The 14,980-nt window shown below is 37.8% G+C and overlaps 1 protein-coding gene across 4 annotated transcripts in view; it reads right to left on the bottom strand.

The window, feature by feature from the left end:
• SPATA17 (spermatogenesis associated 17) overlaps positions 1–14,980 on the bottom strand; it is a 191,287-nt gene that overhangs the window by 62,653 nt on the left and 113,654 nt on the right. For all 4 annotated transcript variants that reach the window (XM_073800394.1, XM_019920596.3, XM_033850757.2 and 1 more), the window contains 2 exons: positions 14,392–14,595; positions 9,716–9,864 (listed from right to left, as the gene is read on the bottom strand). In XM_073800394.1, coding sequence (XP_073656495.1) covers positions 9,716–9,864; positions 14,392–14,595 — 353 coding nt within the window. The remainder of the gene's footprint in view (positions 1–9,715; positions 9,865–14,391; positions 14,596–14,980) is intronic.

The following is a 14,980-nucleotide window of genomic DNA, read 5'->3' as shown; positions in this document are numbered from 1 at the left end:
TGATGCATTCTTTTCAGTCCTCATTCAACTTGAACGCTGCATCAAGCAGAGTCCAGTCCTTGTAGCGAATTCTCTTCTCCCTTGATTTGCAAAATACCTCCTGGTACTCTTCCTTGCTTTCTCAGTTTCCTGACTGACTCATCATTTTCTGCTGATACCTTGAATTAATGACTCTTATCTTAACCAGAACTGGGCATTAGAATCACTTAGGCATATATGTCAAACCCATATGCCTACTGAGTCAAAATATGTGTGGTTGAGACTAAGGAGTGCATATGTATATAATTTTAAACCTCAAGGTGATATAGATAAAGCGACCTAATTAAGAACCACTGCCCTGACATTAAAGCAACTCCCGGGAATCTGTGCTTAATCTTTTCTCTCTCTAGTTTCTCCCTGGAGATTTTTCCCCCCACCAAGCTTTTAACTATCACCTCTGATGATTTCTAAATTTTTATCTCTATATACAGTGTTATTCTTTAACTCAAGACCAGTATTTTCAAATGCTCACTAGGAATATCTACCTGGATATACAATAGGTACCTCAAATAGAGCTGCCCCCAAATTAAACTCATATCCCAAACCTCCACCCTATCAAGACAACAGTTCTTCTTACATTTTTTTTATTAAGTAAGGACATCACTATCTGACCAGTCACCTCACTCCGAAGCTATCAAGGCACTAGAGGAACCCCTGCCTCTGCACTTCTCAATCGGAGGAAATCCTTGCTCGCTCCTGGCTATACTTTCATAAGACACTGTATTTGATATAATGTGACATACCGTCCCCTGACCACAGTTGTGATCCATTCATATGTTAACAGCACATGTCCATTAACTTAACACATATTTGTTAAGTATCAATTGTGTTTCAAGCCTACAGCTTGTGTGGGCCAGTTTGATAATATAAATTGGGCAGAACAGATTCTCCTGAACTGAAAAGCAGAATTAGCTGTGGGTTCTAGAGCTGGAAGGTTACACTGAATCAGGCCTGGGGTGGCCAGGATAACTAAGGGCAGGCTGAAGGTTTATGGGCAAGAAACTGTGAGGCAGTAGATAAAGCCAGTCAGTAGAAAGAAAACAGGAAGCAGAAATACAGAGAAAAGTGGAGGTGCCACTAGAGGGAGAAAACCAGGCCTTTTCAGCCCTCGAGAGTCACCTTAGTGCAGTTTTTCTTTGGTTCCTTAGATTTCTATAAGGTTCTTCAATGGATCTTTCAAACACACCCTTTACTTGAGTTACCGTGAATGGATCTTCGTTCTTAGCAATTAAGAAAGCCCTAAGATAGCGATCCTAAATGCATCTATGCCCCTGACCACCCATCCACACCGTATCATGTTGGCCCCTATTTCTGGTTTAGGGTTTATAGGATTCTACCTATAAAGCAGTTTGTCAACCTTTCTCTTTCCTTCCACCACCGCTATCCTTGTTCTATTATGAGTCCTCTTTATCTCCGAACTGGACTATGGCAGCAGTACCTTAACTGCTGTGACTCCCATGTCTTTACCATGGACATAGCTAGTTGAGTGATATTTCTAAGATAACTGACCCTTTCACTCCAGTGATTAAAACTCAGTGATGGTTCTACACCATGTTTTATATGGTAGAGTCCAAACACTTTATCATGGTACACATGGCCCTTTATACTCCTGGGTCCACCTATACTTTCCCTCTCATCTCTGCCACTTTGCATGAGGTACCAAAGCTCTGAACTAAGCTTCGCTAGCTACCTCAGAAGGCAAACTGAAACCCACGTGAGCTATGCACTCGTTGACAAAGAGGTGGCTTTGTCCAGGCAACATCCTTGGCGTCACCCTCCTTGCTTCACCTGGCAAACTTCTGTTCAGCCTTCAAGTCTCTTCTGACCCCCAACATACTTTTGAACTCTAAATTGAAACAGCGAAGACTGGGATTTATATATGCCATGCCAATAGAAGAATGTGAGCGCGGCACAGAATGAGCATCTTTCTTTTACAAAGGAAAGTCCACAGGCCTCGTAAATGGACCAAAAGTTAACTGGCAAAACTTTACTTAGAATATGTTAGCCATTGTATTAGGAAGAATTATTAGAAAATGATAAAAGTCTAACTAAAAAGACTAACAGTGTGTTTTTATGATTGTCTGATTGCATACACCAAAAGTGTGCGTAATATTTTCACAAAATCAGTAAAAGTATTCCAAGTTATCACCATTATGTCGATGTTGTAAGTCTTAAACTTCTTCAGACTTAGATGTCTACGAGAACAGAATTCTAGGATTCTGTTATTTAAAAAGCCATCTTTTTCAAGGAAACAGTGGACAAAAAGAGAGCACAGTTCTCACTGTAGAGCCAAAGTAATAAAGGGCTTTTTTGTAGACAAATTCTAGAAATTCTTAATTACACACAGGCTTATTATCTGTATCCCTAGTGTTATAAAGTACCAGAACTTCATTAGAAAAATTAAGCTGGAAAAATGAAGGCAGTACTTTGTAAATTTCCACTGGAAATTAGCTGGGAGAGACAGAGGAATACTGGATCAAAAGAGGGTAATCACGCTTAACTGTGCCCTAGAGCACCCGCATGTATAATACGATTTGCACAGCAACTACCTCTCCTATTACTGCTTGTTTGGAGTATTCTGTGTTAATGGGGTTAGCTAATTTAGTATTTTAACTTAAAAAGGCTCTGCTGATTAATAAATGTTGCACACTGTGCTAGTAATTAAAATAAATGGAAGAGTTACAAATAAAAGTTGAATTGTTAAGAAAACATTATCTGAAAATGTATGATAATCCCTACTTATCATAATACAATAACGGTTCAGAAAATATGCAAATTGTAAAGGTCTAAAGTGTTGCAAAATCACACAAGTCCAAAAAGTTTTGAGATGTGTTAAATTTCCTTATCACTGTCCTTAGTGATAAATAATACAACCAGATCTCATCTACATATACCACGGTTTTTAAATGTCCTTTTAAAAAACAGTTTAGTTCAACTGCTGTTCACCTACTCTTAATAATGAAGGTGACAAAATACACCACCCCAAAACAGGCCACTTTGGCCAAGGATTATTTTGAGCTAAAGGCACTTATAAACAACAGGTAGAAGAAAAGAGATCTTAGTTCCCCTTTTTTTTCCCTAAAATCAGGAGATAACACTCCCATGTGAAAGATGCCTTTCCTATACCAGGAAGAAAGAAACATTCCTATCACCAGAGATGGGAAGTCACAGCATAGAGAATTCTGTACCAACAGACCTTGTTAAATAATTTTTATCTTCCTTTGGACTCCGCATATATTTTTGTTATTTTCCACAATTGTTTCTCTTTGCTCAACCCAATATATAAGCACTTAGGGTTTGCCACTTGTTTCGGTTTTCATTTCTTTATGAGGGCTATTGTGTGTTGCAAAACTTATATTAAATAAATCTGTATGCTTTTAATCTGTCTTATGCCAATTTAATTCTCAGTCCCAGCTGAAGTCCCTAAGTGGGGAGAAGTAAAGTTTTGCCTCTTCTACAAAAACTATTAGAAAATTAATACCTTTTATTTTTCAAAAAGATGTAGGGATGGCTATTGCGCTGTCTGTACTCAGGTTCTTATGAAAGGCTGTACAAGTTTCAAATATAATATCCTTACAATATGATTAAATTATGAACTTAATTTCATAGGAAAGTTCAAGCCCTGGTTGTATTTTTTTTAATACTCTAAATGTCCACACCCTAAACCTGCAGAAGAATTTTGAATCCTTAGGGATCTAAGGATATCCCTCAACTTTAGCTCAGGTTTATAATTAATCTAAACACCAAAGTCCGACCTAGCAAGCCAGCTCCTTGATTTGAAGGACACTTGTATTAGTTTTCTATTTCTACTGTAACAAGTCATCACAGACTTAGTGACTTCAGGAATATGAATTTATTACCTTAGAGTTCTGAAGGTCAGAAGTCTGAAATGGGTCTCACTAGGCTAAAATCAAGGCACTGGGAGGGCTGCATCCCTTCTGGAGGCTCTAGGGGAGAAGCCATTTCTTTACCTTTACCTTTTCCAGCTTCTAGAGGCTGCCAGCATTTCTTGGTTGTGGCCTTTCCTCCATCTTCAAAACTAGCAAAGATGAGTTTTCCTTCTCACATTGCATCGCTCTGACCTTTTATGTAGTCAAATCTCTTTCTGCATCCCTCTTCCACTTTTAAGGACCCTTGTGATTCCATTGGGCCCGTCCGGAATCCAGGATAATCTCCCCATCTTTAAATCCTTAATCACATCTGCAAAGTTCTCTTTATCATACAAGGTGACATATGCACTGTTTCCTGGGATTAGGATGTGTCTTCTCTGCGGGGCTATTATTCTGCCTACCAGTGCAGAGATTAGCACCGACTTCCACTGCAATGTCTTAAACCACTCCATTTTGGATACGGTTACAGCCTGCATAATTACAGTCTCCTGTATTAAGCCAGGATGTTTACAATTAATAGACGGTATTAACATATAGGACCTTAGCCCCTCTCATAAGACTTTGGTGAAGCCAATATCAGCCTATATCACCGGATTTATGATCACTTCACTCCACCTCTGCCATCTTAGTGGGTAAATTAAACATTTGCTCTGATAGCTCTGGTGCCATGGCCTTCTGTTTCTTCCATCTCTTAATGATAATGACTTCTTTCCCCACTTCGTCTAGGCAACTTGCATGGTCCCATTTTACATCTGAAAATAATTCTTAATATGCTCTCTGAAAAACCCTAAAACAAATATGTGCTGCTCTTTCCATTTTTTTAAATGTAAAGAAACAATCCTTTGTTATTTTTTTAAGTGGATTTGAGCAGAATGAGTAAACCAAGGGAGGTAGGAAACTCCTTAATGGAAGCAGAAGAGGGCATGGACATAAAGAGAAATGATAACAGCCCAGGAGCTCTAGACGCAGAGTTTCTTAGGGAACCTGGCAGCCTATTAGCTGGAGAAATAAGCCTGGATCAGATCCTGAAGGGCCTTGAGTCTTACAATAAAGAATTAAGATTTATCCTGCAGTTGATAAAAAGTCATGAAAAAGCATTTGGGCTGAATAACTGCTTGCTGAAATTTCTCTAGTGTGGTCATGGTAAATGCACTGAATGGGCAGACTGGATGGGATTTACAGCAATTAAAAGAAGAAATTATAAGTCCTAAACTAAATCAATAGTAGTAAGGGAAGGGGGTGGCTGAATTTGAGAGATACATGAAAGGTAGAATAGACAGGATTTGGGGACCAATAGAATTCCGGAGAAGGATAACAGGGTAATTCACAAGTCCCTACTTGGGCAGACAGTTGGTGCTGCAATTCACACTCAAGACAAGAAGAAGCAGTCCAAAGTAGGGTCTACTGAGTTTGGGGCATCTGGCGGAGATGCAAACAAAGATGGCAGCTGAAAATATAAATCGGGAACGTAGGAGAAAGATCTTAGAGACTTAGAGTGGAAATCATTGTCACAGAGTTGAAGTCTCTCAAACAGAAGCAAACACTCAGAGAGATTACGTATTGAAAGGAGAAGGAAGTAAAGAAAAAGTTGAATATTGAATCTTGCCCTCACCTTAGTTCTATCCCGTTACCTCTCACCAAAAGTACTGCAATATTCTCCTAATGCGTCTCCTTCCCTCCAGCATATTTCTTCTCAAATACAATCAACAAATTCATATTCTGCTTGTAACATCCTCTTACTCAGAAGCCTTAAATAGTTCTCCATTATCTACAGATGAACCCTCAAAGCCTTGGCCTTGAAGCCTCCTACCACTTTTCTTTCTACTGCCTCTCACATAAAAATGAATTTCTGGGCTTCCCTGGTGGCGCAGTGGTTGAGAGTCTGCCTGCCGATGCAGGGGACACGGGTTCGTGCCCCGGTCCGGGAAGATTCCACATGCCGCGGAGCGGCTGGGCCTGTGAGCCATGGCGCTGAGCCTGCGTGTCCGGAGCCTGTGCTCCGCAACGGGAGAGGCCACAACAGTGAGAGGCCCACGAACCCCGCCCCCCCCCCCAAAAAAATGAGTTTCTGTCAAAATGGTCTTCTCATTGTTCTACCATCATTTTTCCCCATACCATCAACGTATTTTTTATCTACTTTCTCTTCTTTTCTCTGTCAAAATCTTAAACGTCTCTTTCCACAGAAGTCAATTCAGTTCCTTTTCTGTGAAGAATACCTTCCTAGGTCATCAGAGAACAGAGCAAACTCTACATTAAAAAAAAATTTTTTTTTCATGGCAGTTACTGTCTTTAACACACGCTTGACTATTTTCAGGTGCTTATCTGCAAATGATACTTATTCTGAATTTCATTAGGTTATCTGGTTCAGTTTAAAGCTAGAAGCACAGAAGTTTCATGAGGCCAGAGACTTGTCTACTTTATTCAGTGCCATATTCCGAGAGCGTAGAACTCTTCCTGACACGCAAACATTTGTTGAATCAATAAATACTCCTTTATATTTCTTATAATGTCTAGCCGAGAGCTCCTCACATAAAGGTTACTGGACAATTATTTACTAATTGCTTACTTAATTTCTTGGCTTCGTAAAGATAGACATGTGAATAATGAAAATAATTTTCTTCGAGAAGGCATGAGAAAATTGATTTTCTTTAGGAATAAGAACAGTTTTTAAACGATTTCCAAAAAACCCTCCATACTCTATATGTAAAATGTTACTGTCCCACTTCCTATACTTGTTTTAAAGAATACATTAAAGAATGTGACCTTATTTGGAAATACAGTCGCTGTGGGTATTATAAGATGCAGTCATATTGGAGTAGGCTGGGCCCTTAATCTGGTCTGACTGGCATCCTTATAAAAAGGGGAAATTTGGACAGACACATACATAGGAAGAGTATCTCTGTGAAGATGAAGGCGGAGATAGGGGTGATGCTTCTACAAGCCAAGGACCACCAAAGATTCAGCCATCATCAAAAGCTATGGGAGAGACGGAACAGAAGGAATCACCCCTGCTGAGGCCTTGATCCAGGACTTTAGCCTCCAGAACCATAAGACAGTAATTTCTGTTGTTTAAGCCATCTAGTTTATAGTATTTTGTTACGGCAGCCCTAGCAAACTAACACATTCAGAAAAAGCTGTCTTTCAGAACCTTAATAAGAAATCTTCTATGAGTGGCCTATGAGAGCTCTGCCCGTGGTCCTCCTTAACTTCTGGTTCCCAGGGCTAGTAGATAAAATCCAGCCCATCTGTGGAATCTGTGGTTTCCTACCCACAGTTTGATGTCTTAGATGCAGAATTATTATGCTTGTAGCAGATACTAAACATGATGATAATTATCTTCTATTAACACTCTGCTATGTTCTTGGTACTTTATACTCATTATCTCATTCAATCCTCATTATAACCTTTAAGATAACATTTCTCTCCCCATTTTACAGACAGGGAAACAGAGGCTCAGGCTGGCTAAGTTACTTACCCAAGATTATACTGCTGTTGTGTAATGCAGTCTAGATTTGAGCTCACACAGATCTAGTTCCAAAGCCCAACCTTCTACTATCACCACAGTGCAATTTTCATAAAGGTATGGAAACAAAATAGCTAAATGTGTCATATCCTCAGATATAAGGCCACCCTTTGAATCCTTAAGGTTAGAAATAAAAAGCTCTACCTTCCTGGCTTTAGATAGAGGGTTCCTAGTTAAGGCCCTTGGATGGCAAAGGCACTGCCCTCAATTCCTTACAGATAAAATTGGTAACGTGGCCAATAACGATCCTTCTCATTAATAAACCATGCATCTCTGTGATAAAAGTAGACTTTTGGCCTAATTTCTATCACAAAATTATTATCTGAAAGATATAAAACCTAAATTTCTAACATTTCTTTTGCCTCACAAGATACATTTATGTTATCCAGTATATGGAAACCAAAATGGATTCAGAAGAAGCTACAAAATAATAGTTTCAGTTCTCTGAAAAAGTGGATTATCCATAGGCTGGCTGTTAAAACCCATTGCTTAGCCTCTTCACTAAAAACATGATAGCTTCAAATCTGTAAGTAATTTCTTTAGCATTCCCAACTTGGTTTGCTCCTGATTGGTTGGTTATCCTAAAAGCGCTTTTCAGTCTGAAAGTTTCAAGGTGAAGGGTCATCAGCAACACTGTAGAGGTTGAAGATATTTACAAGTATTCCACAGAAAGTAAAAGTTGAGCACCTTTCTTTGGGGCTAACGTTGATATCTGCTCTTTCTAGGTTTACCAAGGAAAATGCTAAGAAAGGATACTTCAGTATCTTTTATACACAGTGATTTCTGTAGCAATATCAATGTGGTCAACTATTTGAGAAGTTAATTTTGTTATTTCATAAACCTTGGCATCACTGAAAATAGAAAAATAATTCTGAATAATATAACTCTTTTGATATTCATCACTAAATTGCACATTTTGCTTGGCTAAGTCGAGCAGCACTAATCTTCTATAATCTCTTTACTAAAAGAAATCTACCTCCCCAAAATAATTGGAAAAAAATGTTTCTTATTTTCTTATTCATTATGTGTCGGGTAACTCATTCAATTATTGAAAGAATATGCTGAACACTCTATAGCTAATATCTCACTTCAAGTAATTGCTATAAAATGAAAAACTTTATGAAAATTACTTGAGATACTTGCCAGTTTTATCTTTCATATGAGTTTGTTCAAAAATCTTTATTTTTCAAGAGTCTCTTCAGAAATGTATGATTAAAATAAAGCATATTATATATCCCTTCTGACTGATAAAACTATCCAAAATCCACCATGCTGGATAAGAGGTAATTCTAGTTTCTTTATATAACAAAACATACTTTGTAATGTATTTTGGAATTATTATTATATAACATATGTAATATGATGATTAGTGCATAGTATATATTATATAAATAAGTAACTGTGGTTTATATGTTGTAGTTGACATATAATTATTTATAATACATAACATATTAAAATTATAATAATTTAGATTAGAATAATATAATTGCCTTTTTATTATTTAGTATATATAATAGTAAATAATTATTATGATATATTACAAAGATAATTACAAGATATCTTATAGAATAATAATAATTTTTAAAAGCTTTTCTAGATTTTAAATTGTCTGTTTATAAATTACATATAACTATTGATGACAAATGCCTGAAGAGAGAGGAAGTACCTTGGAGAAAGATGTATGAATTGAGACCCAAATCAGTGATGCTAATATAATAATTTAAAATTGCATATGCTCTTAGATTGCCCTTTATCTTTCTCAATCATCTTCCTCAGTGGTGAAGAAACTAAACTCTTTCATTGTACCTGATTTATTAAAACTACAATGCCATATCAATGTATCCAAATAAAATTTAGTTCACTTTAAGAAAAATGTTTTTGTTCTGTTGGATCTTATTATAGAAGCATCAGAAATATGAATACTTTCACTGGATAATTAGGGAAATTATCTTCACAGATGCATGGATAGTGGTCACTTATCCCTGTGAAATGCCATTCATTCTTTCCTTTTTTCCTTTGAGTAATATGTATGTATGTGTGTATGTGTGTGTGTGTGTATGTGTATAAAATCAATATCGTCGTCAATATCGACCTTATCTAAAACACTTGCATATTGAAAAATGGTTGCTTCTGAATAGGTCAGGGGTGGTTCTTCCTTTTCTCACAAATAAAAGATTCTCTACAATACTAGGAAATAGAAAATATTAAAAATACTTCAGGCACCAAACATGGTACAGCTACTTCTTTTAAGCTAAGAACTCACATATTGTCATTCACATTTCGCGTCCATTCCTGTCTCTGGAGCTGTGCTCTGGCCTCATTTAGCCCATCCATCGGTTCGGCCACTCGCAGAGTCGGTTCCAGAGGCTTGTAGCGCTGTTCCCACACTTCAGCGACATCGCGGAAGGGTCCCTGACAAGAAAGGATGAGGTAGATAGCTTGTGATTTATGACCAAGGCTACTGAATATCTACAAAGAATAACAAGTAGTATTTACTAGGTTGTTTTTAAAGAACAACTTATTCTTCTCTGAATTAGAAAACACATGAAGTAAGAGCACCACATCTTCAAGAAACGTTCACACAAGTGCAAGTGATTATACTAAAAATGTTTTAAATTAGGCAGAATTTTCCCCACTTACATCAAAAGAGTTTTCATGCTAGAACTAGTTAACTTGTAGTTATAAGAGTTGCTTTGTTTTCTAATTTTAAAAAGCACGTTTCTTATAATTTAAAAAGAATTCGCTCCCATTTTGAGTAAGCAAAAATATTAGAAAAGACCCTGGGCACAGTTTTCAAATAGATAGAAATCAGACGGCAAGTTTTTTTTTTCATCAAAATAAAGCTTTTAGGTGAATGCCAAATCTTACATTTAACTGGTGGCCTCCTCCAAAATATAGAAGGGCCATATTTTAAATTATTTTAAGTGTTTTTATTTAAATTCTAAATTCTATTGCTTAATAACTCTGATACAATAGCTACCATTTAATGACACAAACATATAGCAAAGTTCATAAGTTGCAATGGTGTGAAGGGGTTTACAACATATTCCACCTTTAAATTAGTAGTTACTTATATTAGTTACTAGAACCCACTGGTTATCTAGTTAGTATCATATGAAACACAATACAAATCAGAGGTGGCTCGAGATTTTGCTGTGCCATCGATTACATTTTGTTTTTGCCACCTTTGTTGTGCAGGAGAGAAGTGATATAAAATAGACAAAGATTTCTAATCATATCCCTTGTCCTTAAAGATCTCTTCTTTAAATAGGTTATCACTAACAAGACGCAGCTGGAGTTACTGCAAGCACTGAGTGAAGACTGGGGGGCTAATAAAAAGAAATGATTCACGCCTCATTTATGTTCACTTATGTTTTACATTAATAGAAACCAATAATAGGAACCAGTTACCATAAAAGTCATGGACCGTAAATAACACAAATGGCAAATAAGTATCATCTAGTACTTTTCACAGCTGGATAGGAGGATTGCTATATTTGAAAGTAGTTAATGGATTTTTATTGGAACTTTACTTTTTAAAGATACAGTAACATGATTCCAAGTTCAGGATTAAGAAATCAAAAGAGGATATTTTCTATAGATTTTTAATCTTTCACTTTGACAAATTCTGTGGTTTGCAAAATAATATTTGGTTGTGTTATTAGGGGCAAATTACTTCTCTAGACCTCTTCTCCTCGTATGTAAGATGGAATAATAACTATCTCACAAAATTGCCCTTAAGATACATAAGACAATATAAGTAACACTCTTAGCATTGTACTTAGAACCTAGTAAATATGCAAAATTTGTACTCCTAGCTTTATTATTATCTTACTGCTCTTACTTTTAGTTTCTAGAGGAGTTTGAAAAAGATTTTGAACAGTAGTAGCATCAAGTATATAAACGAAAGACCAAGGCTATGACTTTGAAGGGGCCTGCATTCACAAGGAATAAAGTCTTCTTGGTGGCCAATCTCTGCCGTCTGACCTTTGTTGATGTATCAATATAACACGCACCAATTTGAGGCTTACTCCACTACTTGTTCTGGAACTTGCTATTTCCAACAAGATTAGGAAATGAAAGAGGAAGCCCTACTTAAGCAGCAAAATTTAGAATAAAATAGACCCACTCTTCTTTTTTCATTAACTATAATCTTCATGACCACAATCCTCCTTAAGAATGTCCATTTTTCTATGTCTATGTCTATTTTCTATGTTTCAGTGCCTGATCCATACATTTATATCTTAGACAATTAATGTCTTGCCTTTGAGCTTAATGGACCACCTTCCTAGTCAGCAAACTTGGCCTCTACTGTCAAGGTTCTCTTATGCCAAAGCTTCTGTTGACTTCTATTTCTGTGGATAGACTCTTAGATCTCAAGTGATCACTTATACCAATCATACCTGGAATGAGGTAGCATCCCAAATTTCACTCTGCTCATTGTACTCATTTCCAAATACTAATTCCTAGAAGGTGTAGACCATTCAGGATTCAACCTGAACCTATGAGACTTCGTGGGCTCTTAGCTACAGTTCTCCAATATTTGACTTTCTTTGCCTTCAATCAAGTCCAATTATGAGTCAAATATACTTATATTCTTCTATATTTTTAATAACCACATTAGAGTCATCTTGTATTTATAAACTTTTCTCAAAGCTTAAATAATAGTGAAAAAACTTTTAAACTTGCTATTATTGTCTCACACATTTAAGAAATTCACCTCACAAGTGCAGACAGACTGAGTATAAATAGTATCATTTGGACTGTAGTATATATAATCTCAAATGTCCCCAGTGATGTGGGTACCTTTTTATTATAGATAAGTACAGGAAATGGGGTTCAGTCAAAGAAAACCACATTAAGAATCCCATTCTGTGAAAACAGGAAAGGAAAGAAAAAAAAAAAGTGGGAAGGAAGGGAGAAAGGAAGAAGTCAAAGATGATAAGAGAGAAGGTGGGAAGAGAAGATGGGAAAGAAGGAAAAATAAGAGAAAGAAGGAAAAGAAGGATGAGAGGATATAATGAGGGTGGGGGAGGACGACCAGGGGTAAGGAGGAAGGAGATGGGGAAAGAAGGAAAGGGAAAGGAAACAATTAGCAGGGATAATTATTTTGTGGTATGTTAGATAAATGTACCTTACGAGTATGCATGTGGGTATGTGTACCTGTATATGTATATGTGTATGTATATATACACATATAAAATCTTCCATACAGATGTGTATTCCCCATACATATGAATGTATACCTTTATATAAATGTATATGTATTTTCCATGTGTCTTTATATTTACACCATTGTGGGTATAATAAGAAATATAGGCCTTCCCTGGTGGCACAGTGGTTGAGAGTCTGCCTGCTGATGCAGGGGACACGGGTTTGCGCCCCGGTCCGGGAAGATCCCATGTGCCACGGAGCGGCTGGGCCCGTGAGCCATGGCTGCTGGGCCTGTGCGTCCGGAGCCTGTGCTCCGCAAGGGGAGAGGCCACAACAGTGAGAGGCCCGCGTACGAAAATATATATATATATATTTGGTCTTTGTCCCTGGTTCCTGGCACAGAGCTCCTAAAACCTTTGCAATTTCCTGATGATAGGAGTATCTTTTGTTACTCATAACAAGAATACACCTGAGTTTAAGCTAATAAGGTGACTTAGGCTGGAGTCCCTAGATAGCCTCTGGGTGAGACTGGTCACCAGAAAGACCAAGTGATTAGAAGCTTGGCACTTCCTCCTCCAGGGAGGGGAGCGCTATAGAGACTGAGGGAGGAGAGACAGAGACAGGAAAACAACCAACCATGTGAGTGACCCTACTAGAGGATCTCCCTACCCTCCTCTCCTTCCTCCACAGCTAAGCTTTTATATGAAATCATGGTCCCGGCTGACACCTTGACTGAAACTTCATGAGAGATCTTGAGTCAGAGGCACTCACCTAAGCTGTACCCACAACGCTGACCCACCGAAACTGTGAGAAAAGAAACGTGTGTTGGTTTAAGCCATCAGGCTTTATACATAAATGTAATATAATTTATTATGCAGCAATAGATACACAGAGGCAAGCTTGTGTAAGAAGCTAAGAGGCAGCAGTTCTGGGGGTGACAGAAGTGTTGCTCTCTGGAACTTCTAGGACAGTGACAATCATCACAACCCATCCCACTCCACCCTTTAGCCCTAGGAAGTCATTTGCCAATCATGCTATACTCTAATCCAGAGTGAAGATTTTGTCTTTGCTTGAGTTTTGCATTGTTTTGGGCCCTCTTTAATTCTCCAGCTTATACTTTTTAAATGACTCCCATGCAAATTATGTTTACAAATGTATAGAATCATATGAACCACCAGATGAGAGGCTAAATTAGATAAATTTGATAATACATAGGATTTTTCTAGCAACAACAGGTTATAACAGGCACAGTTATTACAGTATTGTTACATAAAAAGGCTACATCCTAGCCAAACATCCTACGTGTTAATTTCACACCCAGAACAATAAAATTCAATGCCAAGGAAATATTTATTTCTTTGATATATATTTTAAATGTACTTCATTTTTATTATTTAAAATTAGATTCTGGGGAATTCCCTGGCAGTCCAGTGGTTAGGACTCGGCACTGTCACTGCCATGGACCAGATTCAATCCCTGGTCAGGGAACTAAGATCCCACAAGCTGCACAGCACAGCGAAAAAAAAAAAAAAATTAGATTCTGTAAAAAAATAATTTTCTTTTCGTGCCACAAAGACAAAACAATAACTTTTTTTAAAAAAACAGAATACGATCACTGACACAATTCTTATGTATGTATACATACAGCTGATTCACTTCATTGTACAGCAGAAGCTAACACAACATTGTAAAGCAACTATACTCCAATAAAAAAGAAAAAAGTGAATAATAAAAGTACGAAGACAGAAAAGTTAAACTGAAAAAAAAAAAAAGACTAATGAGTACCTGACATCGTTTCCTATCAATGGGTGGCAGAGTTCCGGACCGAGAAAAGGACCGGGCACTTGTGCAAGCCAGCCAGCTGCTAAGGCTGACGGAGTGCTTCGTCTTCACTTTAGGTCTTCGGTGTGTTAAAGGCTTTGCCTGCTGTAACCGCAACTCCCATGGATCAGGATCTTTTCTGAAAGGTGAGTTGTATATACCTGGAACCTAAAGAAGAACAACATCATTTTGATTATTTTTTTATTTTTATTTTTTTTTTTTGCGGTACGCGGGCCTGGGCCTCTCACTGCTGTGGCCTCTCCCGTTGCGGAGCACAGGCTCCGGACGCGCAGGCTCAGCGGCCATGGCTCACGGGCCCAGCCGCTCCGCGGCATGTGGGATCTTCCCGGACCGGGGCACGAACCCGTGTCTCCTGCATCGTTAGGCGGACTCTCAACCACTGCGCCACCAGGGAAGCCCATCATTTTGATTTTTATCCTTCATTTTCACATAGAATAAAGGGAAGATAAAATTGCACCATACAAATTTTCATATGTTTAAGGACTATGTTAAACTACAACTCTAGTTCTTAACTAGAGGAGGACCTTAGTCT

Source organism: Tursiops truncatus, chromosome 1 (assembly GCF_011762595.2).
Source record: "Tursiops truncatus isolate mTurTru1 chromosome 1, mTurTru1.mat.Y, whole genome shotgun sequence".
Taxonomy (NCBI): Eukaryota; Metazoa; Chordata; class Mammalia; order Artiodactyla; family Delphinidae; genus Tursiops; species Tursiops truncatus.
This window is presented reverse-complemented; position numbering and strand designations above follow the sequence as displayed.